Source organism: Corvus kubaryi, unplaced genomic scaffold (assembly GCF_017639235.1).
Source record: "Corvus kubaryi isolate FWS band 111438036 unplaced genomic scaffold, C.kubaryi_AGA036_p1.0 split3-73, whole genome shotgun sequence".
In the NCBI taxonomy this organism is placed as follows: Eukaryota; Metazoa; Chordata; class Aves; order Passeriformes; family Corvidae; genus Corvus; species Corvus kubaryi.
In genome coordinates this window covers 46,908,536-46,935,425 of record NW_024582091.1, presented here as the reverse complement: position 1 = coordinate 46,935,425, position 26,890 = coordinate 46,908,536, and the positions used below count along the sequence as shown (strand labels likewise).

At 41.7% G+C, this 26,890-nt stretch overlaps 1 protein-coding gene across 2 annotated transcripts in view; it reads right to left on the bottom strand.

Moving 5' to 3' along the window:
• UST (uronyl 2-sulfotransferase) overlaps positions 1 to 26,884 on the bottom strand; it is a 169,525-nt gene extending 142,641 nt beyond the window's left edge. For both annotated transcript variants that reach the window (XM_042016511.1, XM_042016512.1), the window contains exon 1: positions 26,219 to 26,884. In XM_042016511.1, coding sequence (XP_041872445.1) covers positions 26,219 to 26,474 — 256 coding nt within the window. In that variant the 5' untranslated portion in view covers positions 26,475 to 26,884. The remainder of the gene's footprint in view (positions 1 to 26,218) is intronic.
• Between the last annotated feature and the right edge of the window lie 6 nt (positions 26,885 to 26,890).

Sequence of the window (26,890 nt, the reverse complement as noted above, 5' to 3'; positions counted from 1 at the left end):
TTTTTCTTTTACTTATTTCTAGCTTTCTACTCTTGACAACACAAGAACTAACAAACAGGAAAAAAACCAACCCTCATGTTGCCATCAAACTACTCCACATCATCTTGAAACTTCAGTTGAATTTTAAAATTCAAGTGTAAGAAGACAAAGTCAACAACTTCTGAACAGGCAGGTCTGCTGATATGTGCTATTAAAAGCTGCTTATTTCAGTCCAGTTCAGGCAATGCCAAAAGAGTAGGTTTGATTATGCTCGGAGCCTTTCCAGTAATTACAGATCTAGAACCACCACAGTGTGGCTTACTATTCAAAAACAAACAGCTTAGCCCATATGCTTATCGAAAGGGAAAATAAAGGTAAGTTATTTTAAACAGCATACAAAATATATCCAGTAGTAGAGGTATATATAGAACATGGGTTGTCTCCCCCATCCCAAGCCTCTAATCATGTTTTCCTCCACTGAATTGTTGCCATAAAAATTCCTAAAATGTCAACAGCCCTAACATACAGGAAAAAAATTGAAACAAAACATCTTAACCACAGTACAGCAAAGGTTTTTGGGATCCAGGCAGATGTACATGACAGAACACTGTTTTCAGTCTTAGCTTTATGCTACAAATGCTTCCATAAAACTACCGTTCGATGCACATATTTTCAATGCTTCCATATAATGCACTAAAAAACATCTGACATCTGCAAAGTTCAAAAGACAAAGACAGCACTCCAAGGGGACTTGGCAGCACTCAAATCAAGGAGTTTGCTGCAATCAGGTTTCAACTGAAAAGCATCTCCAAAATTCCAATTCAGTTTACCATCTCCAGCTTTTGTAAATGCCATTCTTGAATTTTGCAAAATGGGCTCAGTCATTCAATGTAACAGATTCCTTGAATTTTAAATTCCCAGTTTTATTATCATCATCACAAAAACCCCCAAAAAATCTCTAGCAAACATTTACTTTTGCATTCATTTGTTAACACAATTTGAAGCAACATGATGAAACCAGCTAGGACACATGGGATCTGGTATCATAATCAAGGCCGATCTCCTGACTTTTGACAGGCAAGAGATTAATTGCTTAGAAAATTCAGCAGTGCAGGCTCCCAACATCTGCCAACTAAATCCAAAGTAAGATAAATGTAAGTAAATACAGTTTACGCATTTTATATTTAGCCAGCACATGGTTTATTCCACATCTCACAAAGTAACCCAGTGAATCTGTTCAGTTGCTTGTTAGTTTGCCACTGGTAATTCCATGACTTAGGATAGGAAGAAAGAACACATGCTTGGTGTGTTTTAGGACCAATGCAGGTGTCCAGGTGTTGCATGACACAGCATCCTCCTCAGCCTCCACACCCCAAGGACCTTGTCAACAGCTTCTAAACTCACTGCAATATACGACAACTTATTGTCACACATCCCCAAAAAGCTGATGCAGAGCTATAGGGTACTGGTCCAAACGCAGTCAGTGCCATTGTGAGAGGTACTGGCTAGCCACCCAGCCTCTCAGTCAGAGCCCAGAACAGACCGGGGACCTGGCAGAAGAGGCACAAAGTGTTTTGGAGGGAGACCAGGATTCTGCATGTAGCTTAGGTCTACTGTTGGCAAGACTGAACAAACGTCATCTGGTGAATAACCCACAAAGTCCTCGTATGTTTCCTCCCACAGCCTTCAAGACATTTTCAACGCTTATGGTAGCATTGAACAGTGGAAGAACTACACACAGCCTACAATGGGATCTCCTGTCACTCTGCAATGGTCAGCAAAAATTATTCAGCATCCATCCAACTAGTATTACTCAGCTAATATAACTCAGTATTTTAGCAGATAATACTGATTACACTATTATTCCTAAGTAAATCACTGGCACCACCAGAAAAATCACAGCTCTGACAGGCAACCTTAGCCCAACACACGCTACTGGTATACTCCAAGGGAAGCTGGCTTTCCTTCGCACCCATCGCATCCACTTCCAGCTCTACAGGCGATGCTCACCAGCCACCATGATCAGGACATGGCCCACAATTACCAGAAGACATGGCATGGCATGTTCAAAAACATTATTCTGCTCTGTTTATTCTGGTTTTAAAACATCTGCATTTTTGTCCAGCTGCTCAGTATTACTAGAAGCTTTACTACAAAAATCTGTATTACATTACTGATATCATTTCACAAAACTAAAGAGCTTTCTAATTTGTCAAAGATGTGCCTAGCCCAGGAGCCATCCAACTTCCAGAATGTCAGAAGAAAACAATGGAGTGCATGCTAAAACCCAAGAACAGACAAAACTCCCAAGTAACTACAGTTCCAGAACACTGAAGTAATAGAAAACAAAGAATCTGAACTAAAATACAAAAAGCTAAAACACTGCAATTTCTGAAAAACCTTCAAAGCTTTATCTTGCTACTGCCAACCTTTTTCTTTTCTTCAGCTTTGCTTCAGAATAACTTTTAGCACAACACCTACCATTTTAACATTTTTAAATACTTTTCACAGAAAACTAGGAGTGGACAATAAGACTGAGGTTCTTTTTCCCCTATGACTAGAATTCAAAGTAAAAAACTTACTCATTTTCTTTCTTCAGAGAAGCACCTTTTGTATCCATATAATAAATATAAATTTCCTGTGATGTATAATACTAAAAACAAATTAGTAGTTTTGAGTCTTTTGTAATTGCTTTTTTCCCTCTCTTCCTAAACTGTCAAATGTTGCAAACCCAATGTTACTGCAACCACAAAAGATGGTGCTAATTAAAAGTAAGTTTACCTTAAGTACTCCTTTTGTCCCAAACTACCATAATTGTGATCTCAGAAGAATCATTTAGGACACTATCAACTGAAATACACTTTCAATTAAGTTTACTAATGCATCATAATGTTCACAGAAGTCATTACTAAACCCGGATGCCATTTTTTACATATCCCTTGAAAGATTTGTTACCAAAGACCAAGTTAACACTACTTGTCCATCTATGGGGGAACTTTAACGTTTTAGGTCACACAAATTGTCCTTAAAACCACACTCAGTGATGAGGTCCACTATTCTGACCAGAGGGTGCCCCAGAGCCAGGTGAGATGAAAGACTCAGTGCCACAAGGCTGGGGACAGCCTTTGTCTGCCACATTCCCAGCGAGGAAAGACTTTCCAAGAGCAATATGTCAGTGAAGGAGTAGGCAGACAGATTCTGGCTCCATATTAGTGTCAAAAACCCTGTCAAAAAACAATGTATAACATTACTTTGTATGCTTGGCAACAGCTGCACCCAAGTTTCTAAAAACAGCAAACAAGTTGCAATTGTCTTGCCCTTGAAAATTACTAGGTTTTATGCAGAAAACAACACACCATATGCTCCCTAGGAAGAGTAAAGCCTACTCCCTCAGTAAACCAGAACTTTGTAACATGAACCCAGAAACAAGTTACCTCTTAGGAAATCAAAACAATACACTTCTTTTTTTCCTGAGTGAAAAATTATATCCATACTACCTAGAAAATACCAGTGTTACACCCTTTCTAAAATACAGTCCATTTGCTAAAACATAACAAACAGGAAATAAAGGCTCTTTTGGCTTGAAGCAAACAAAGCATTAAGGCTTATTTTTATGGAATTCAAAAATAAGATACTCTATCCTGTGTCATCAGGAGCAAAACACACAATAGCAATGGAGAAAAAATGCTTCCTTTGTCAGTGGTAACTGAAGGATATATTACACAAAAACCCAGAGCCCCCTAAAGAGTCATTTGAGTTAGATTTTGTGTCAATATTAAACTTACACTCACTAGAACATAGTTTGTCAAAAGTTTCTAGTATCTAACAAATTTCCTTCTCTCTAACAAGCTCTATGTGAGTTTCAGTAAGATACAGAATGATATCTGGCACACCACAATGCACACCAAAAGCTGCATGAATGCACACCTTCATTCTTCTCTCTTCACTCTTCATACTCACCACTTTAATTTTTTTTCTGTTAGTGTAATTGACCTAATTTTAGCCACCACTTGCCATCTTGTTTTATATCTGCCACATGCAGATTCAGCTCTAGTCCCACCTGAAACACGACACACACTACTTCCTCTCTAATGAGGGGGTCCCACTTCCCATAACATAGAAGCCCATCATGCAGAAATATTTTATTAGGTAACTGCCACGTATTTCTAGGTGGTACTCCTCAAAATCCAGGTGAACCAGGCATAGGACCTTTTTGGCCAACATGCACTCACAAGTAGGTTCAGAGATGCTGTCTGCATAATACTGGACCTACAAACCCTATTCAATAAACACTAACTGTTACAGAAATTTGTAAGAAATTTTAAAAGGACAAAGGCAAGAAAAAATGGGATGAAGTTACTCTTAAAATCACCATACTGTTACTTTGTTTTTTCCCTTTTTGAGAAATCCTTAATCCTACAGATCGCCTAGAAAAGCTTACTTAAACATATAAAAGTACCCCAAAATGTGTAATTCTAGCCTGAAATCAAATACCAGAGGAGCCGAGGCGGGTGCTGCTGCCTTTGAGCTTTGCTGTTTTTCAGAGCGCAGCTGTTCCCTCTCTCGGTTCTGTTTGTACATTAGCTGGCAGCTACAGTCAGCTGCATTTTTGAGAAAGAGAGAAGGATTTTGATGTGAGTCCAATAGTAAGCAGTAGTTATTTGTTCTCTTTAGATCGTGGGGTTCTCTTAACTGTTAGTAGTCACTGTCAGCTACGTGATGACAATTTCAATGTATTTCAAAATTAATAGACCATATTGATATTTACTTTCAGAAAGCCAGACTCAAATGAAGATCCAAGATTGAAATTATTTCTTTAACAGAACAGCAAAAGTGATATTCAAAAATTCCTACAATTTCAAACATTCCTCCTTGGAGCTTAAACCACTGCTAACTTTTTTGAATACCATTTGATTCGTAGTTGTTTTTCTAGATACTTGTTCATGTGGTGCAGGGAAGAGCACACTGACAGAAATAAGCTTAAAACTTGAGTAATTTCTTTTTCTTCCCTACAGCTATAAAAGGTGACTTCTTCATAAATTCTTGTCTATCTAAAACCAAAGTTTGCATTTCATGAAGTTTACTTCGTATTTAATAATGATGAACATCATCTCTAGACCCTTTCCTCTTTCTGGTCTCAAACATTCTTTTTAGGATATTGGTGCTAGATTTTAGCATTAGTTCTGATAAGCATTGCGTCTATAACATTGCTCTGACTATTTAGATTTTTAACTTCAAGCTTCTCCCTTCAGTTTGTGAGGAAATTACAATCCAACTATGGCACAATTAATTAAAAAAAAAAGTCTCCTACATGTAACAACAAGAAGTCCCATCAGCATTTTTCAAAATAGTAAAACTAAGTCACAGTGTAAGGTACTGTATGTGCATTACGTACACAGATTTTTAATTTCCAGAATAACTTCAGAAGAAATTCTTCATCCTGTTGCTTATACTCCTGCCTTCCCAAGAAAGGGTAGACTAGAAAAGCAAACAGTGGATAAGGGAATGCTTGTTGCCAGCGTACCATAAAGTTGCCATCTCAAAGTGCTGAGAAACTACTCTTACCCAAAGGTTACTCGAGGAAAATTTCCTATTCCTTGCAAAAGTCTGTACAGTTCCACAGGGAAACAAAGCACAGCCTTGTAAAAATGGCATACAAATCTACAATACAAAGCAGGATTTAATATTCACTTTACAGTATCAGTGTTTATCTGCATTCCCAACTCTCTATTGACACTGTTTATTTTTAGAGCAGAGAATCATCAACTTCAAACGGCTGCTGGGCAGTGGTGCAGTACCACAGTTCCCTCTCCTTCTCAAGAAGACCCTCTTGGCCTGGTTTGTGCTAGCACCCACTAATGTAATTAAGGTTTGCATCAAAGGGAGTGAAAAAAGCAGAAGAACTTCCAATTCCATTCTTAAGTAGGACAATGCACCCCACTAAAGGAAATGTACATTTTGCATGGCCTGCAGCTAAGAGCCAGTGTCCCCACTCCCAGGTGTGACAACATGTTTTAAAGGGAAATTACACAAGCCCCTTATCTGAGAATTGCTACCCTCTTGTTTAAGCTACTCAATTAAAAGACAGACAGCCTTCCACTAAGATCACAAGACATCTTTTAAGTATTCAATCCTTTTTATTTTCCTTTGTTTCCTAGTTTTGGTCTGTTGATTTTTTTCAGAATTCCTTCATCTCTCATCCAATGGTGATTCAGCAGCAGACTCCATGTTAAAGGGTGAGAAGTCACTATCAGCTGGTTTCCTTTTTTCCTGCTACTCAGTTTTTTCAGAGGTTTAGGCAATCAGTAGGCAGACCAGTGGGGAGAGGTACAGAGAATGTCTTTACCTTTTAAAAGTATTTGGTATCTGTTTACATGGAGACTATCACAAGTAAGACTTCTACAATCTGTTTAGATACCTGAGGAAAAGAAAGTGGGCAAAGTTAAGAAAAATCAATTAAATGCACTTACATACCTTAATTCTATATCTTAAATTATTCAAATGAATTCTTTGTCAACTTCCAACATCACTGCATCCATTAAAGTTCTGCAAAGATATTGGAGCCTGCCCTAATACTGTTAGTCTTGACCCTTTAAAGGTTTCCTTTAAAACTTCCTCAGAATCTTTGCCAGTTAACAAGATCTAGTTAACACACACAGTTACAAGGGGGCTGTAGGAAAGGGAATGCACAAGTATTCAAATTGCTCTTTCTTCACTCCAGCAAACAGAAGTGCTGCAAAAACCAAGAAAATTTCATTCAGATAGGAATGCTTAACAGTGCCAAATATAAATGTCATTTGTGCGAAGGAAAATCTCAGAACATTGCTGCTCATCTTAGTAAATAAATTAACACAACAGCTCTCAACTCACATGTACTTTTAAACTCAGTTTATCTTTTTTAAAGTTAAGCTCTAATTGAAAAAATTATTTGTTTTCTTTTGTCTCCTTAAGCTTCAGGACTTCCATCCTTGGCACAGCCACCTGAATTAGATCCAACTTGCCAGAGGTATCAATTTCATTGAAACAAATATGCTTCAACTTTTTTCACTTGAAAGAATTAGACCATGCCTTTGCAAGATAAAATCACATTGCAGTAAGAGGGGAAAAAAACCCAGCAAACAAGCAGGCTAGATTCTGTCTAACTTTCACTAGGAGACTGAGGCATCATATCTTCTGAAGTTAATACATCCTAGAGGCACAATGGATTTACTGTACTACTTCCAAGTAAAGTTTCTAAGAAACTGCTCTCCTACTGACATGGGAGGGAAAACATACCACAAAGGGGAAAAAAGCAATTGTGCTGAAAGTGGTAAATGATAACCAGCATTGCTAAAGAGCATTCCCTTCCCAACACCATATACATTCTCTCTTGGATTAGGTATCCATTCTTCTTCTCCCTCATACTCAGACATTATCCAAGACTCTTTTTGGAAAAACTTATTTCTGTAGAATACATACAGACGCTCATAAAACAGTATTTCTAAATGTTTTCAGCTACAGTATGTTATAGGCGTAAATTATCCTGATTCCTAGGCTCAAGTCCAACAGGATGTTTAATTGTGTGTAAAGCAACTCATGGTTTTTTACCAAAGTTACTACTTATTTTTCTCTTTAGCCACTTGCCGTATCCTTCATTGAGAATGACACAATGCAAGATAACAGACAGATTTCACACAGCCACTAAAAGAAACCTATACAAGGAACACCCCAATCTGAACACCCCAAGAAAAGTTTGCAGCAGGATATTCCACCTTCCAGCTTACTACTTAGCAAGTAAGATTTGTAGTGTCTAAAGTTATACAGTTAGTAGTCAGGTAGTCTGTCTTTCCTTTTGCAACACAAAAATTATGTTCTTGCATGTTATAATTAATCAGTTCTCAGAAAATAATTTTCCAGAGTCCTGGAAAAGATTCAAGTCTTACAAGTGATTCATAAACATGACACGCAGTTTTGACATATTAATCTCCTTTACACTGAGACTGCTACTAGGACCCAACCTCTGTTCCTAGAACTGCCACTAATCAGCAACACATCTATCATGTCCCTTGCATTTTTTCCATGCTTTAGGCTAGAGTTGACTTTTCACTCTGTCATAGGTTAGCAAGCATAGTCCCGGAAGGGACGTCCTTGCTAAGGGGTGCTTACAGTTTCCTCTGGGAACTGATAGAACCCATCAGCTGGCCAGTTTGAATATGGACAATTCTCTAAGCCACTTAAAGTTGTGATCACCTCTGTGATCCACATTTAAGAATAGGCAAACTCCCCCTCCAAGCTCTCTCTCGTTTCTGGCGCTGGGACAGGTGGCTGCGGGCCCCGTGCGGGGGCCAGCGGGCCCGACCAGGCCCTGCTTGGGCCAGGCCGGGCCGGGCCACGGCCATCCTGAAGCCATGGACCTGTTCCAGCCATGGAACCCCCCCCCACTGCCTTGCCGTGGGCAGCCGGAGCGGCTCGGCTCTCCCCCCTCTCCACTGCGATAAGAAAAATTCAACATTCCAGCTGCAAAGCTGCAAGGCCAAGGTGAGATTAACCCTTTTATTGCTGTGAAGAGCTGAAAACCTGAGGGAAGAGAGAGAGGAGATGCTTAAAGCTGAAATTCTGTTGTGAAGCTATGATATATCAGAGTATCCTGTTGTAATTTCATGAAGATATGGGGGGTGGAGTGTTCAACTCGTGAGCAAAAGCACCTGCGCTGAGATAGGCAGATGCTGACGCAGCTGTAATTTCATGAGAAGTTTGGACAGGGAGAGATGAACCAGATGAGGACTTTTGCTCCAAACGGGAAAGGAGAAAACCTCAGTCCGTAGAGATGAACCAGATGAGGACTTTTGCTCCAAATGGGAAAGGAGAAAACCTCAGTCCCTAGAGATGCTCCCAGAGATAGTCCTAACGATGAAGATGATGAAGACCCTTTGCTCCCAGGGAAGGAGAAGGGCCTCTGTTTTTGTTCCTGAACGGCTCAACCTTAAAATTATACCCCAAAAAACTTCAAGAGTGGACCCTCGAAAGCAGTTGCGGGAAAAGCTGCAAGTCGGGGGAAAGGACTCACACGCAGGCAGAGAGACTCCTCTTCCTAAATGGACTGAACAATATTTGGAAGTGGGCGGCTGTCTCGTTGTGATAATGTTTTCATAGCATGAGCAAGAAGAGACTTCTCTTTCTAAATGGACTGAACAAGGTTATTATGGAAGTGGTAAACAGACTGAACATCTTAAGGGTTGTCTTTTCACATTGTCAGTGGGAGAAGGGAGGAAGGTGGGGGGAGGAGGAGAGTTCTGAAGGTGGTATAATTTTTTTTTCTTCTTTTAGGTCTGTTAATAAACTTCTTTATATTCTTTCAAGTTTGGCGCCTGTTTTGCATTTCTCCTAATTCTTATCTCACAGCAGATAAACAGTAATGAGTATTTTGGACCAAACCACTACACTAAATTGGTGTTTCTGCCCGGTTACAAACCGAACCCGCGACACACTCCTACTCCTAACGAAGTTTCTAAAAGGACAGCACATGCCATGAGATCCCAGGCACAGAGGCCCATTGCACAGTGGGGCAGAAAGGCACTTCAGCAGAGCCTCTCATCCACTCCAATCCCCTGCAAAGAGTGGGGCCAGCTGGACCAGGGTGCTCAGGAACTGTTTTGAGTATCCTGGGAAAACCTATGCCAGTGTTCAATCACCCTTACCTGAAAAGGGTTTTCTGATGTTTCAGTGGAATTTCCTGTATTTCAATCTGTGACTATGGTCTCCTGTCCTGTCACTGGGTATTAACGGGAATAATCTGGCCCTGGCAGTGAGTCTTTGCCTGGGATTTCTGAAGGCAAATCTCACCAGTAAAGGCGGAGGTGAAGGTGGCTTTGAGTACCTCAGCCTTGTCTGCCCCTCTTCAGCAGCAGGCCCTCCTTCTCCTTGCTCTTGCTGCTGATATGGTTGTAGGAGCCCCTCTTGTTCTCCTTCGCATCCTTTGCTAGATTCAACTGCAGGTGGGCTTTGGCTGTCCTAACCCTATCCTTGCATGCTCAAACAATGTCTCTGTACTCCTCCCAAGGAGAATTCAATACAGATCTTATCAGAAAGACATCAGTAAGTTCACATGCAGTAACGTATGAAAATATTTAAGCAGTTGGAAGCACAAAGCACATTCATTGCTGCCTGAGCTCCCAAATTCCAAGAGGAGAGCACCCAGAGAAATCAAAGTTACTTTCAACAGCACCTCATACCAATTTCTTCATAGGTACATTCATGGGCAACCTGGCCTTTTCTATGGCCATCTATTACCACAGATGCACGAGAAACATTACCAAAACTGTCTCATCTGAACCTCATGCATAAAGGAGATCCAGTGGTAAGAGTTCTAATTCTTTATATCCATTCCTTTTTCATTTTTACTGTAGAGGGAGGACACAAATTCTCATAAGCAAGGTCAAGAAGAAAGCTCAAAAGGTTTAAACAATTTATTACACATGCTTCAGCTTTATGTCATGAATGAAAAGTGTCATCCTTATCATGTTGATAAAACTATGTGTAACCTGGAATATCATTTCTATTTTCATAGGTATATTCACATACATGTATTACAGATCTTGTTTTCTCCAGAAGGAGACTATGTCTTATTTCTCCTACAGAAAAAGTCCTGTAATAACACAGCATCTAAGCTCTGCACTACCTCTACACTAAAACACATGCAGGAAAAATAGTACTATTCATGAAACAAATCTAGCATGCCTTCCTCCTGAAAAAGAAAATATGGCACTACAGACTGATCTCCAAATAAAACAAACGGAAGATAGAGTTGCATAAATAAAATAATATTAAATAATGAAATGAAAATTCTAAGAAATTTCAAGATATGCCAGTATAATAACCCTACTTTGGTCACACACACTGTTATTTCTAGTAAAAGAAAATAAATATCAGGCTCTACTGAACTGTAATTCTTAGCAGGAACCTAACTTTTGTGTCACCGACAGACTGAAGTAGGTAAGACTAACATAAGAACTATCAATGCAAACTCTGACTTTCATGGCCAACTACAGACTTTCCCAATTCTAATCTATTTTCTTTCCAGGGTTTTTAAGGCAGTAAAGCAATTCTTTTTCTTTCTCAAAGAAATTGCAATGCATGAAAGAGAACACAAAAGAACATTTCACAAGTTTATACTTTCTTTAAACTGTTTTTTGTGGTTCAATAGTAAGCACAGCTTCAGGAGTCTGAACACATTAAGTCTCACAATAGTGCTACCATTGCTTTGTTCTAAGTGTCCATAAACACAGTGAAAGAAGGAAAGTGAAAGAATGCTTACTATTCTCCTCTTCCTTGTTCTTCCCTCCCACCTCCTTTCCCAGCTGAGCAGGAGCATTTGCCAAACCATAGCTATGATTGGCACAGTACCACAAGGCTCTGTGCAATAGGACCAAATGCAACATACAGGTTTGCACTAAGAAACCCCACTGCTCATGTGGCATAAGCAACTAAAAGTTCTCCCTTCTGCAATCCATGAAGCATTCATTGGCCACTAAAGCAAATAAAAGAGATTCAATGAAAATAGGAGAGATGCCTCGCCAGCAAGCAGACCCAGCGCAGTCAGAAATGAGGCGTTCAAACAGTCTAGAACAGAAGTGAAGAATGGGTTTTTGTAGAAACTATAAACCATACTTATGATGTTATTTATAGAGTATGAGTAAGGAAATATTTTTAACCAGGGCCATATTACATATTATATTTAGCTGAATAGCTAAACCCGTCATTTTTATCTCAGACTTAACTATGTATTTAATCAGTGTGGGTTTCTTATTTTCTTTGATGTAGACCATATTCAAAAAGGATTGCCTAAGACCACATTTATTTCTCCCAACAATTAGATTTCAAGCTTGAATGCGGATCCAGAGTAGCCTGTACGAAAATTTTCTGTTTTCAGGCTTTGCGAGCCAAAACAATCATGTTGCAAGAGCATCAGACATTCAACTGATCTGCCTTGAGTTTCATAATTATTTTGTGCTCATGGCATGGTAATGATTCTGTTAAGAGTGCAAGAACAAGTTCTCTGGTCATTCTTCTCACACAATGCAACTGTTATTTCTGAATCAAGGAAAAATGTGGATGTTAAATTTCAGTTTAAAATATAGTTTAAAAAAAACCAGTTAAAATTCAGTTAAAAATACCAGAGAGCTTAACAGATGGATAAAATTTGCCTGAGCAAATCAACTCCCTTGCATTATGAGCTCCTTTGTATTAAAAATATTTCTGTCTTGAGACTAAGCAAGTTAAGGAAACATTTCTGAAGCTTTTAAGCTGTGTTGGCTACATAAAGCAGCTGTTTTAACATCTATTCGTGCCACAAATACAACTTTTTCCACTCACAGTAGAGGCTTTGGTGAGCAAATTCCACAGAGGTTGTTGAAGACAGCTGCAGAAAGGAACAAGAAATACTTTTCAATAGGAATAGGTTCCTTAACATGCCGCTTATCACTTGTCTGCTTCCCCAGCACTATTCCTGCCTCTCACAAGCTCTTTTTAAGCAGAATACATTAAAAGGTGTCCCTTTTCTAGCTTAAATCAGGAAAGTTTTGCCCAGCAACTTGTGCTTCTCTTACCCCGCTTTTTCTTGTCCCAGCTATCACTCCCTCCCACATGCTTCCCTGTCACTTTGAGAGTCTCAAGCCCAACATACAGTTCTGCAGTAGCAGGCTTCCCTACTGAGGGGAACAGGGTGAGGAAAGACTCTAAAAAGTTGCTGCTCAGAGACAGGAAAATACGAATTTATGCCTGGGCTGGATGGAGGCTCTGCTGGGCAAAAGCAGCCCACAGTTTGGTAGACCTGTTTTCACAGTTCCCTAAAATTCCTTGCGCTTCGAAAGTCCCATCAGAAAACCAACTTCATTACTTTTCAGGAATGCTGTGCAGATATAAAGCTCACAGACTAAACAAACTCAAACCATCCCAGCCAGGAGAGGCAGGCAAGTGCTGAAGTAAAGGCAAATAGAAGCATTTCCGTGTTGCTGGGCATTCAGTGTTTTGTTGGACATGGTGCACAGGTTTCTGGGAAAATCCCTGCCCTTCTAAGAGTGAAGAGAATCACAACCCTATTCCTGATACTGCTATCAATTAGGCAAATGACACCAAAGGCACATCACCTCTCTGTGCCCTTTAAATTAAATAAAAAGTATTCATAATTACTTTCCTCCTTGACATGCTAGATGAAAACAGGCATGAGGATAAAAACCAGAGTTGTACTCTCCAGTCAGTAGTGACTGAGTGAAAAGGAAGCAAGAAGGACACTTAGCAGCTTCTTTTACAGAAGATGGAAAGATTTCTTTATGACACTTGAGCAGAAAATTTCAGGCTTGCCTTTTTTTTTTCTTTTGTAAAGAATAAATTTATTATTGATACAATAGCTCCAAACAAACAAGTCCAACTACTAGGGTAGTACAAAGAAATTCAGCATGCAGGCACAGCTCTTATCCTGGGGACAGCTGGGTCCATGCCTCCCTTCCCAACCCCTTCCCTCCCCCCCAAGCTTTGTAACCCTTATTAACATCTTTCTGAATCTCAAGTCCCTCTTGCACTAAGTGCGAGCAGGACATACACCATCACTAGAACCACAGCACATTTAAAAAGAGGGAGAAAAGTGCATCATTTCACTGGGACCCCTAGCAGGTAACAGCCATTGATCCTCCACTGGTGCTACATACTCTCACACTGGCATGACAGGCAGTATCCTTGAGCCAGCGGAGTGAAGAAGGGAGTCCAGTATCACAACCACCTAAATGAACCTACTGCACACAGCTAACTGAACACCTCAGCACAGTATCAGTAAGATCCAGTTACTGCCAGCCTCAGCTGTATTTGAGCTGGGGTCAGAAGGTGAAAGATACCATACGCTATTTAAAAATCTTTCAGCTTCTAAAATTCATAACCAAAGTGTTCCAGAGGAAAAAGAACTGAAGCTGTCAGCTGTTTCCATGTAGCATAGTGCAAAAAACAGACAAGTGCTGAGCTATAAAGAATCACAGAGCTTTGCCAAAATTTGCTTCATTGATTAGATGAGACAAGTATCAGATTCAAAACTAGACAGGGAAAAATAAAACAGGCCTAATGAAGTAAGGCTGATCATCAGAAGATTAAATAACTCCTGCTGAATTTGACTGACTCCCCAGAAAGATACTATTGAATGGATGATATTAAGTGATAGGTTTTGCTCATTAATAGTGAGGCAAGGTAGAGAGCATGCAGTTAGAGGATGAAGCATTTTCTATTTCAGCTTTCATTTAATCACACTTCTGAGAATCTCTACTTCACAAAAACAAGACCCCCCCTGCCAAAAAAAGCCCCAAACCAAATCAAACCAAACCCCCTGCACAAAAAAACCCCCACAAAACCTCAGATAAACAGGTGGTAGGCTTCAGGCTCTGCTATTTTATTATTCACCCTAATTTACTTATTGTGCTATCTCCCAACAGGCAACACAAAAGAGATCTGCACATTTGTATGGGGAGTTCTGCTAGGAAAAAAACAATCAGCTGCACACATGAAAGGAATTGAGAAGTCAGCAATTTCACAGCCTTTGCCTTACAATATCTGCTGCAACATTTCAGATCATATCAAAGCTGTTGTCGTGCACCATTTTCATGGAACTGCAAGAGCTAGGGAGAAACAAACATGGCACCAAATCCACCCATCAAGCAGGGGTAGATACCCCCTGCAGTGCTATTTTTCCAGTGCCTTATGTAGTCATTATTTTTATGCATCCTAAGCAGTCAGGTTTCAATGACCTGCTGACATGAAGTGATGACCTCTCTACTTAAAAATCTCTCTACTGTAACGTCCCAGCTCCTCTCTCCCTGCCCTATCTTTCTCCACCTCCTCTTTGGAAGCCTACCACTGGTCATCAACAAGTGTTTCTGAGAGTAAGTACCATGACAACTCAGATTCTTCCCAAACTTCAAGCATTTCTTTGTGCTTAAGTCGGAGGTTTTGTCAGCATAGACACATCAGAAGCCTGAGTTAGTCTTTGGAGATACCACTGTCTCTCCCTGCAGACTTCAGAGGGAACCTCTGAAACAAGGAGTAAAGGTCTTACAGACAAGCCATGCACACTCTAAAGCTTGTATAATTTTTACTGATCAAGACACCAAGTCTGTCCCCTCCTCCCCCTATAGTTCTCTCCTATTTAAAGCAACCTCTTCTTGACACTGTATTGCCCAATCTGAATACAATTTCTATCTGTAATCTCATCAAACTTGTACAGTGGAGCTCTACCAACATCACACCTCCAAGATCTTTCTGTGTATTTCACAGTACCTCAGCCTTTTTCCTTACCTTTTAAGAATGCAAAAGTATGGGCTGCTTATGGGATGCTTCTTCTAAGATCCCATTTTTTTTCTGATTTTCAATGCAGAGGTTCAGGTGGCTCTTCTCTAGATGTAGGCCAGCAAAAGAGGCAAGAGTATTTGCTCTGTGATGCAAGCCACTGAAAAAAGAAAATCTGGTTGAAGGAAATAGGACCACCAGTAATTCATGACTGGGAAATCTCCATCTGCTAAATGTGGTTTGGTGTTACAGAGGAACAGAGTAACAAAAGGACTGGGAAACTACCTGTAAACACAAGGGGAACAGAAGGACAAAGAGGTTCTTGGAAGGTAATAAGAGAACAAAAAAATAAGACTGAACAAAAAGACTGCATCAATATTGGCCGTACTTAATGCTCTCTCCTCCTAATTGCTATGAGATAAACAGAGGCATAAAAACATTAATCAGTTTTGTAAACATTCACAAAATTACTGTGTCACCTGAAATCTAACCCAAAACTTGTATATTGTGAGATAATTCTCAAATTCTTTCTGAAACAACATCATAAGGCTTCCCATGCTCCAATCCCTTCAGGACTCATGGCCATTTCAACACAAGTCACTGCCATGAAGGAAAAGCATAAAACTTCATAACCCGGATAGAATAAGAAGACCCCCCAGTCCCTCACAGAAACAATGCAAGCTCTAATCTGAATTCCCAAAGAGTTCCCAAGGTAAAAAGACATATAACTGGAATTTAGATTTCAAAAGCAAGCTTTGAAATCTGGGCTGAAACACCATGTAAAAATCTTTGAGAAAATCAAAGGTTCCTCCAAAGAAATCTGCCATTCCATTAAAAGGCCAAGCAATGACAGAAGCTTGACAACAGTCTCCAGCAGTAATTAAGTAAAAGCTAAGAAACATTCACTTATTCTAACAACTTTGTTGTATGCATTTCAGAAATATCTACTAACAATAACAGTTGTATGGAGCAAGTCCTCTCCCAGGAATGTCCACGACATTCCACATTAGAAAATTAAAAAAAAAAAAAAAAAAGTGAAAATAATAAATCAAATCCCCTTGACTAGCAACTGTTCATCCAGGCACCGGCAGCTCATCTCACAGAATTGTCACTTGCCAGCAGTTAGTAACCTTGTAAGAGTACAATGTTATGCTGGCATCCTCTCCCTGGGGCAGCTACATTAAACTGAACCAACCATCCACTTGATCAGCAGAGATTTTTAAAATAAACACTCTCAGGGGTGCTGAAACATACTATTTACTTATGACAGAGATGTACTGCTTCTTCACTCAAACAGGCACAGACACTACGATCCCCATCCCAGTCTCCTGATGACTTCTACTCTGAATCATTAAGTATGATAAGTAGCAAGCCTTGGCAAGCATCCAAATGTCTATTTCTAAAGCATTAGTACTCAGAAACTGTAACACAAACCTAATCATTCTGCTTCCAGGCTTACAAACAAAGCCAAACATCTATTTTCAACACAACAGGGTCTGCTTCCCTCAGTGCAGCTCTAAAGAGCAGGAGAGCAAAATAAATTTCAGTTAAATAATTGCTCTCCATTTCCTATCCACCCCTCCAGTCTCCAAACATCCTCAAACCCAGATTCTAAAACAAAGAAAAACAAATGCCTCATTACATAAACACAAGTTATGTTTGAAAATCTACTTGCCTGCTCACCAATAACAATGAGGAAACATTCTTAGTTGGAAAAAAAAAAATTGTGTCATCACTTTCCACAGCTTTCACTTGAAAGCCATAACCCCCCCCCCCAAAAAAAAAAAACCAAAAAAAAAAACCCAAAAAACAACTTGAAGAAGCATAAGCTAAAAAAAAGCTTGTGGAACCACTGCTGTACCAGTCAGACTAGGTCTCTTGCAGGCAAGCACCTCTGCTGCCCAGGGAAAGGCAGCAGTGGCTAAGGCAGTGGCAGCCCATCCCAACTTGCTGTTCCCTTCTAAGTTAATGTCAACAGGCTAAATAGACATCTCCAAAAAGGGCTGATCCTGCTTGTATCATGTCTATAATAAACTGTAATGGCCTGGAAATGGCTCTCTCCCCCCACTGATGAGACAGGAAAGCCAGACAAATAGCTGAGAGGACTATGAATCTTATAGCAAGATCCAAAGAAGAACCTAATTCTCACCAATCTCGAAAGAATTCCTGTCTTTCCTGCCCCCATGGTATGAATGAACAGCACCTACACCCTTGCAAGCCCTAGCTCCGAAACTTACTAGTCCAAAAAAACCCCAACAAAACAGCACAGAAGGGAGACAGGAGGACCTCCCCCTACCCCCAGTTCTTCAGGAGAGACAATCCAAATAGAAGCATCCTCAAGTTACTACAATGCAGTAGCTGATTTTTGTGTGCTCATACACACTCGCATGATCACACAGAGCGGCTATTGACCTCCTTGGCTGTACTCGTAACAGAGGAAACACAGGGCTTTCTTTCACACCACTGCAACTTCAAACAGAGCTCACAGGTGGTCAGCAGCAAGTGCAAAGTCACAACTTCAAAAGAACCCTACAACAGACCTGTTTGTCCAGTCCAAGATGAAAACAAACCCTTACACCTTACCCGAAAACTTGTCTTTGCAGAGAGGGACAGCTATGAAAACAAAACAAACAGCTCTTCTTGAACAAGTTACAGGAGCTGGAAGCTAACAATGTGCAAGTACTTGCACATGAAGCTAAGAAAACAACTCAGAAAGAAGGGTTTCCTTAAGTGCTCAAAATTTACTTCCAAAAAAATGTGGTGACTATCATACAAAATACACTAAAGCAATTTCAGTAATCCCAGATTTTTGCTAGACACAAGAGAGAGCAGACGCACTTTTTATTAATGTATGAATTTAAATAATGGGACAGAAAGAATCAATTACCATCTAGAAACAGGGGGTAGAAAAAGGATACCTGCTCAACCATTTTACAGAGTGTTCCCACCAAAAATAATGTAAAACTCAATTCTCTCAGTTATACCCTCATCATATGTTCTACAAATTTTGATAAAAGAGCCCAGTACTTAAATAACAAATGAAGAGCTTCCACTTACTGTCACTGGTCATTTTCACATGTGCTACTGATTTCAAAACAGTTTTTACCAGGAATCACTGCAGTACAACTAGCACAAACTTTAATTAATCTCAGACCCTTTACCAGAGGTAAGGGGGGGAAAAAATTAGACAGTCTCTATTTTCCCCACAGAGCATGAAGTGTTGTAGCTTCTGTATGAGTCACTTTTGCTACAGTCTCCCATTCTAGCACCCGTCAATGTTTATCATTCTTAGTAACACCTCAACCAAAAGCAACCTTCCTTCTCCCTAATTTCGTATGAAAATATGAGAACCACTGCAACAACCAGTTTTTTTCCTCCTAACAGTCACAGTTCCTTTTGGCTGAGTACTCTGACAGAGAATGAAGCGCCTGCCATTCACTTAGGGTGAACAAGGCTTCAAGAAACTGCATTTTCACAAATCAAGTCTAAGCAGCGCCACGGGAAACAAGAAATAAATGATTTGGTTACCTTCTCCTGGACATGAAGTCTTCTAGAGGAGGATACAACTAAAAACGGAAACCCTTTGATGAGACTCTGGAAACCAAATATAATAATAACTCCTGAAGTGAAACTGCACAGAGACTCTGACAGTCAACAGTGGTGACATCCTTGAAAGAAAAGCAGCTGGACCACTGACTTTGCCTCAGTCTACACAGGAGCTCCCTCCTAACACTATCTACTTTATCTTTTTCATACAGCCAGAACCCATCCACAACAAAAGGATTTATCAAAAGCATCTCTTTCCTCTCGGTATTTCTGTGACTGTTACACTACAATATCTCAGACTATCACATCCTGTCACACATTTATCTTCAAAATGTCATGTGGACAAAATGGGGTTAAACACCGAGAGAATTAATACATGACTTGCTCAATGTCACATGAAGTCTGTCAGGGCAGGGAACTGAAGCCTCTCTTATCTCCTCAGGCCCAAGTGGAACATCCCATTTAACAGTAGACTTGCTCCCTCACAGGTGTATATACCACACTGCCATATAACCTGAAAGTAAACCAAAAAAATACATTTTTGAAAAAGATGTAGTAATATTCCCTTTCATCAGGGACTGAATTAATCCTTTAAATCCCTTGTCAAATGGCAAAGTTGACAATATGAAAAAAGAAATATATACACAGATGCCTATATGCAATTCCTGATTCTTATATGCAATTCCTGATTCCCAGACTGGAGTCTGATATTAAAAGCAGAAAACATATTCCTGAATAAATGCTGCCCAATTTTCCAAATATATTTAGAATATTATCACAACACATTCACACAGTCTTAAGCATTTTTTGCTATGACTTCACTGTACAGAGTGTTTTGGCCAGCCAGCATGATGTAGTCCAGAGTAATCTTCTTGAAAGGAAAAGGCTGGAGTTTTATGACCTTGGTCATAAAATGAGGTGCATTCTGGTTCTCCACAGAGTATTTCTTGACAGCACCATGGGTTAGGCAAAGCTTTGTTAATCTCACCATCAGACAAGCTGTGAGTGATGAGCAGTCTTTTAACAAAAGCTACTTGGAGATGAGGCTCCTCTTTTGTCTTCCAAAAAAGCTCACTTATAACTTGAGAGTTTAGCAACCTAAATGGAAGTCCAAACATATTTTATCTAAAAGATACTATGTATGGCTCTCACTATAGCAAAATGAGGAAGTCCAAAGAGGACAGAAAAGCTAATTAAGAAAGGTATACATACAGACTTGTGATTTAGGTTCAGACCATCTCTTTTCAAGGCTTTCAGGAAGCAGCTTCTAAACTGACCTTTCAGTTCCCTACAATGTTAATGAATTTTGAAATGTAATTAATTTCAAGTGTATTGCAACTAAATAATCCTCTCAGGCCACAATCAAAATGCTTTAGAGTACAGAAGAGTTCTCTCTTTTGGGAACAATAAGAAATAAAATCTGTCAGTAAGAACATAACCCGGGCCTTTTTAAAGCATAGGCATTTCAGAAATGGTTATTGTGTCACCACACAGTCAATCTCACCTACAGACCTGACTGTCTTTCCTTGAGGGTGTTTCTCCTACTCACACACCTGAAGAGCCTTCAAAACTGTAAAGGATTCCTGATCCATGCATGTGCAAAACAAAACTGGATGAGACAACCCTTTTCGGCCATGTAAAGGCAGCATGCTGTCTACCTGAAAACATAAAGATTGCTAGGTGCTTCTATTTTTTAGAAAAGCTTGCCCTGAAGAATTCTGTGCTTTACATCATTCTAGATATCAATGCAGTATTACTAGAATAAAAAACTCAACCAATCCCTCTCAAAAAAACCCAAAAATCCTACTGTTGTTCCTCCCTTCTACAGCTTATAAAAAATTTGTATACAAAACACTGACAGTCACTTTTACTGTTTTCTTTGGATAATCATTTTGTTGTGCCTCTCTTAATAGGTTAGCATGAAAAAGTCACACAGGGAAAAAAGAAAACAAAACCAACCAACCAAAAAATCCAACTGCAACACCCTACCAAAATAAAGCAAATTCATACTACCCCGATTTATGTAAGAAGTTTCACTTGCTGTTTAGTTTAAAATATTTTGGAGATTTTTCTAACAGCCTCCCCAAATACTCAGATTTCTTTCTTCTTCTGTTATGGTTATATTCCCCAAATAAACATAACTGTTTGTTGTGACAACTTTCAAGCTACCAAGCCCACCAAGCATAGCAATTGTTTGAGGAACACAAGCAGACACTTAAGACTTTCATCTTGCACAGGCAACCACAGCACAAGCAACTTTCACATGCAATCAAACCAGCGTACTTGCTGGCAGGCTCCCAGCAAGTTCAACAGGTGAAATGTTTTAATTGACACAAACGACAAGTTTGCACAGCAAATACTGAAGATCCAAAGGTTTTATTTTTTTATTGGCCATTAGAGGGTTGCTACAAGCCCTCGGAAATTCTCATTTCTGTAATTTGAAGCATGTATGTATCACAAGCCAATGCAGGGAAGAATAAAGCAATACAAAACCACTGCAGTTGCAGGGGAGTGGAGTCCCTAGTGCATTCTCCAAAAGCCACTGGGCTGTTCAAGATTTACGATTTGTGTCTTACTCATCTGAGGGAAGACTCTTCTCACTTCCTCCCACTGCTGGAGTTGGTTTTCGATTAGTGAGCCAGGATTACCTTGGCAGAATCAACAAGCAAGACCTCATTTGTGCAAATCCCAATACCGCAGTTCACTACTGGAAAACCTGGCAGTTTTTAAACCTTCCTGATTTTTGGAGCTCATAGATGGTCCAAGACTGGTATGCACCCCCATATAGCAAATCTAAGCCTACTGGCGACAGATGTGCTTTTAAGTATCTTCCCCAGATTCTTTAGAAATAACCCACATATGTCTGTGCCCTCTTCAATAATTTAATGCTGAAAAACAGGACTCTAGATCCCTCCTGATGGGATGACTACCGTGTGAAACTTGAGCCGCGTCACTGCAAGCCACATCCAGAACAGACAGCAGGAACCATCAGCTTTCCACAGACCTTACTGTACTCTGAATTACTGTAAACTTGAAGTCAGAACAGAATAAATGATGAAACACAGCCTCGTATCTACTACTCTACTCTCATTTGCTCTGGATGACTCTGGTATAAAAGAGATGGCGATGTGAAGTGGAAATACTGAATACAGTTATTGTCTACCCTACAAACTGCCATAATGTTTTTCCAAGATTCTCTCCAATCAGTATGGCAACCAAACAAAAAGAGAGGCATATATGGACAAGACACCAGAGAAGCTGGCCTGGGAGAGGAAAAAAAAATTACTAATAGTCTGAATATTCTGAAAACACACTCATCTTCCCCACCTCCAAAGGAAAGTTAATAGAACTAGCAAACTTTCACACTTCATTGCTTTGAAAATCAATGTATACCTCCTCCACAGCATATGATGCAGGCTTAAGAAAAAAATGAAAGTTTTCAAACGAAGTGTTTTCACAGTCTTGATTTTCTTTTATGTACACACCTGCCTGATGCAGGTGTGATTTCTATCCAGACCACTACTGAAGTTTTGTGTTGTTACTCAGGAACTTTCTTTCAAGTTCTGAGGTAAAAGAATCCAAGCATTCACCTCACAGTAACATAACTAAACTTGAGCAATGCACTGAAACTTGCAAATGCAAATAAAAACCCTGAAGTCAGACAAGACAACCCCTCCCCACACTATGGAAGGCACAAAATAGCTAGAGAAATTAATACTCCCTTTAGGCGACTCCTTGATTTTGTAGATTTAAACACAATGAGAGCAACTGCAAAATTCAAGCACTGCAAACACAGTTTACAAACTAACTGCTCATTTTTGTTCGGAGATGTAAATTTTAACACCATATATTATGGGTTAGAAGGACTACAAGGAAAGAGTTGCTTGTACACTGAATCTGTGGCTTCAGAGGGGAAAAAAGTTTAATTTTTTTTAACGTCATGAAACTTCCAACTGCTGTATAAAACACACATTTCACGTACAGCTTTGGTAGTTAGCAGGACTGGATTTCCAATACCTATTCCTCCAAGCAGTTCTGTTAGCTCCCTGGAAGACAATAAGCCTTCTAGTTACAAAAAAAATTGTTCCTAATTTGAAAGCCTTCCCAGATGGATACCTCAAGGAGCACACACCACTCTTGTAGAACTTGCACTCACTTAAAAAATTTAAAAAATAAAACGTTCTGCAATGTCACCCACATGGATCAACTTTGACAACCCAAATGAAACTGTAGACCAAGGAAGTATAAAGTAACTTCATGAAGTTGCATGCAAACAGACACCTTAGCACCCAAAGTAGGTCCCACTTGTCTGCAGAGGCAGCAGCACAGCTTGCTTAGTGGGTACTAGGACTCCAACCAGCCACGAGGACTCTGCTTCCCTCTCAGCCACCAGCCCGGTGCAGGATGTTAGGCAAGTCTGTATCTCCTTAACATGCCAGGTCACTCAGGCACAGAAAAGAAATTCCTACACTAATTCACAGAACAAGTGCAGAAGTTCATTGACAGAGATTAACAGATCTGTCTACTTTTTCCTGTGAGAATCCTGCACTTCAAAAGAACCCCAAAACATTTTCAGTAAGACTGTGCTCCATCCCCAGAGGCTCATCACATTCAGGCTCACACAGCAAAAGGCTTTTCTGCACTTGCTGAGCACCTCACAAAAATTATCATGACCCATTCTCCAAGACGCAGTGATTTCCAAGCCTTTCATCTGCAGGTGTCAGAAGATGTTCCAGCAGACATGCAACTACTGGCTAGAGTGGTTAGGGTAGTAGATGTTAGTTTTACTTCCCCCATCCCTCAAAAGCAGTCAAAAGGCCACGAAGTGAGAAGCTGAGTAACACCGTTTTTCTTGCAGTCTATTCTCAGCCAAGCTAAGTAACATTTATCCTTGAAGAAGATTAAAATTTTAAAAATTGACAAAAACTTTCCTCTGAAAACCAGAGATTGTGTTTAATCCCACTAAAATACCAGTCAACTGCAAACATAGTCTTCTACCAGCTGTGCCTCTTTAGTCTAGAAAAGAGAGAACTGAGAGGGGATCTCAGTAATGCGTGTAAGTATCTCAAAGATGGGTGCCAAGATGATGGTGTCAGACTCTTTTCCATGGTGCCCAATGACAGAACAAGGAGCAATGGCCATAAACTTAAACCCAAGAAGCTCCACCTCAACATGAGGAAGAACTTTTTTATGTTAAGAGTGGCAGAGCACTGGAACAGGATGCCCATGGAGGTTGTGGAGCCTCCTTGGCTGGAGACACTCAAAACCCACCTGGATACATTCCTGTGTTGACCTGCTCTAGGTGACCCTGCCTTGGGAGGGGAGGTGGACTAGATGATCTGTAGAGGTGCCTTCCAACCCCAGAAATTCTGTGATTCTAGGGTGGAAAATTTTTCAGTTTCCTCTTCAGTGAAGGAATTTCTTCCTAATTGTAATATTAAAGGAAAAAAAATAAAAAGTCGTTAAAACTCAAGCCAAAATTGCTGTTGTGTTTGTGAAGTAATATCCAAAGCTTTCTTCTTCTTCTGTTTTCACTTGAATTTTCACTGGCTTTTTACAGCTGAATCACAGAATATAACATTATCTGGAAGTGACTTCTGTTCTCCGGGTCCTACTTCCCCAACAAAACACGGACAAATCAACTTGGGCAGCTCAGGGGCTTGTTCTGAATATTCTGAGTTCTGAATATCTGCAAGGACATCCCAACCTCCCTGGGTAGCCTGTTCCAACATCTCACACACTCACACACATCTCATTCCAACTCCTCTCACACTGAAATTTTTTTCCTGATATCTCACTGGAATTTCCCTTGTTGCAACTTGTGTTTGTTGTCTCTTGTTCTACTGCCTCTTCATGCTCTCTCACTAGTTAACTGAAGACTGAAGACGTGGGATAGTTTTCCCATAAAGAAAAGAAACACACACACACACAGGGCTGTATTCTCAAGATGTTCATAAAACATGTACACATAGAAAAGGATTTTATTTTTCTGAAATACACGAACTGTATTTTTGTTTGCAACCTAACATTGTCTTTTACAGCTTGTCCTTCTGCAGCATGTACCACCAAAGCCTTACCTTCACAGACAAGTAAAACAGAGCGGCTAATGTGGTAAAAACTCACACCACAAATTATTTTGTAGTAATCCTCTTATATTGAGAAACACTCCAGTTTTGTTCCCTATTTCATATCACAGAATCACAGAACTGAACTAAATGGTCTTTAAGGTGCCTTCCAATCTAAACCAATCTCCCTGCTATGGGCAGGGAACACCTTCCACTAGACCAGGTTGCTCAAAGCCGCATTCAGCCTGGCCTTGAACAATACCAAGGATGGGGCATCCACAGCTTCTCTTGGCAACCTGTTACAGTGCCTCATCACTCTCATAGTGAAGAATTTTCTCCTAACAGCTAAACTAAATCTGCTCTTTCAGTTTAAAGTCATTCCCCCTTGTCCTACCACCACCTGAACTAGTCCTGCCAGTCTAAGGTACTCACTCGACCTCACGATAAACTCTTTTTCACACAACTCTGCTGAGCAGGGAAGCAACATTTAGCAATGCGGACACTGAAATGAAAATGACAATGAAAAATCACTTGAAAACCCGTGGTCAGCATGAGGATGAGAACTACAGGCCACAGCGTGGGGCTTGTACCCGCTCCTCCGGGGCACCTCCTTGGGGGTTGCGCAGGCAACCAGGTTGGCAAAGCACCAGAGTGAGCTCGAGTGTTTGAGCGCTGCTGCACTGACCCGGCTAGCATACCCTTCTCTCCAGACGCAAACCTGCTGCACGAGGATGGATGCTTGGTTCACAAAGTGCAGCTGGGGTTTTTGGTTAGTTGCGGTTTGTTTGTTTGTTTCTTTTTTAGTAACACCGTCTTCTGCTGTGGGCCACCCGTACCCCGCTCCTCCTCTCCGGGGCACAGCACACGGTGGGGAGGCGCTGACAGCTCAGGGCGGCTGCGCCCGAGCTCCCCGCGGGGTGCGACCCGCAGGCAGCGAGCGCTGCCCTCCGCTCCGCTCCTCCTCGGACCGACCTGGCGGCCCGAGCAGCCGGCACACCGCGCTCTGCCACGGCCACCGGGAACACAAAGAGCCGCCCTCGGGCGCAGAGCGGTCTCGGGGCTGAGAAAGTATTGAGGGGGCTCTGCCTTCGCCACCAGCATGAACTTGTGGCAGGGCGCTCGGCTCTCGGGGCGCCGCCGACCGGTCCCACTCCGGTGTCAGCGTTTACGGCCCCGCGTCCCGCCTGCCCACCCTGCCCGGCAGCCCCGGCCTCTGGCCGCCCCTGCCCCACGGCCGTGTCCCCGGCGCAGGGAGAGGCCCCAGCCCAGCCGCCGCGGGAGGTGAGGGAGAGCCGCAACAAGTCCCCGCCGCCGCCGGCCGCCCTTACCCAGATAGTGCCGCAGGTCCAGCAGAAAGTGCGGGGGGCCCCCGTTGAGCTGGTAGAAGAGGGAGCCCAAACAGAAGAGCAGCAGGGCGGCCATGCAGAAGCCGTAGTCGCGCAGCGAGAGGAAGGGCAGCAGCGAGAGGGGCCGCCGCCTCTTCAAGCCCCCGCCCTGGCCCGGGCCCCCTCCCGCCGCCGCCGCCGCCGCGGGCGACCGGGGCGCCGGGCATTCCCCGCCGCCGTGCTGCTGCTTCTTCTTCATCCTCCCCTTCGCCGCCGCCGGCTCACGCAGCCCGCCGGGGGAAGCGCATCCTCCATCCGCCTGCCCGACTCCGGCTGCCCGCGGCCGGGAAAGTTCCCGGGAGCTCAGGGGATCCGTCCAGTCCCCATCGCAGGCTGCCCCCGGCTCCGCGGCAGACAAGAGTCCCCGGTGCTCCTGCGGCGGCGGCGGCTGCTGCTGCTGCTACGGAGCGCCGCTAAGGGGAGAGGAAGGAGGTGGTCACCATCTCGCTCCCTGGGGCTCCGCTCCTCTCCTCCTCCGCCGCCGCTCTCGCTCCTTCTCTCCGCTCGGCCTCTCGCCCCGGTGTCAAGTTACAGCCAACGCTCCGCCGCCGGCCGCCTGCAACTCGCGGCCGACTTGTGCGCGCTGCCCGGCCCCGCCGCCCCCGGCCCGGCCGG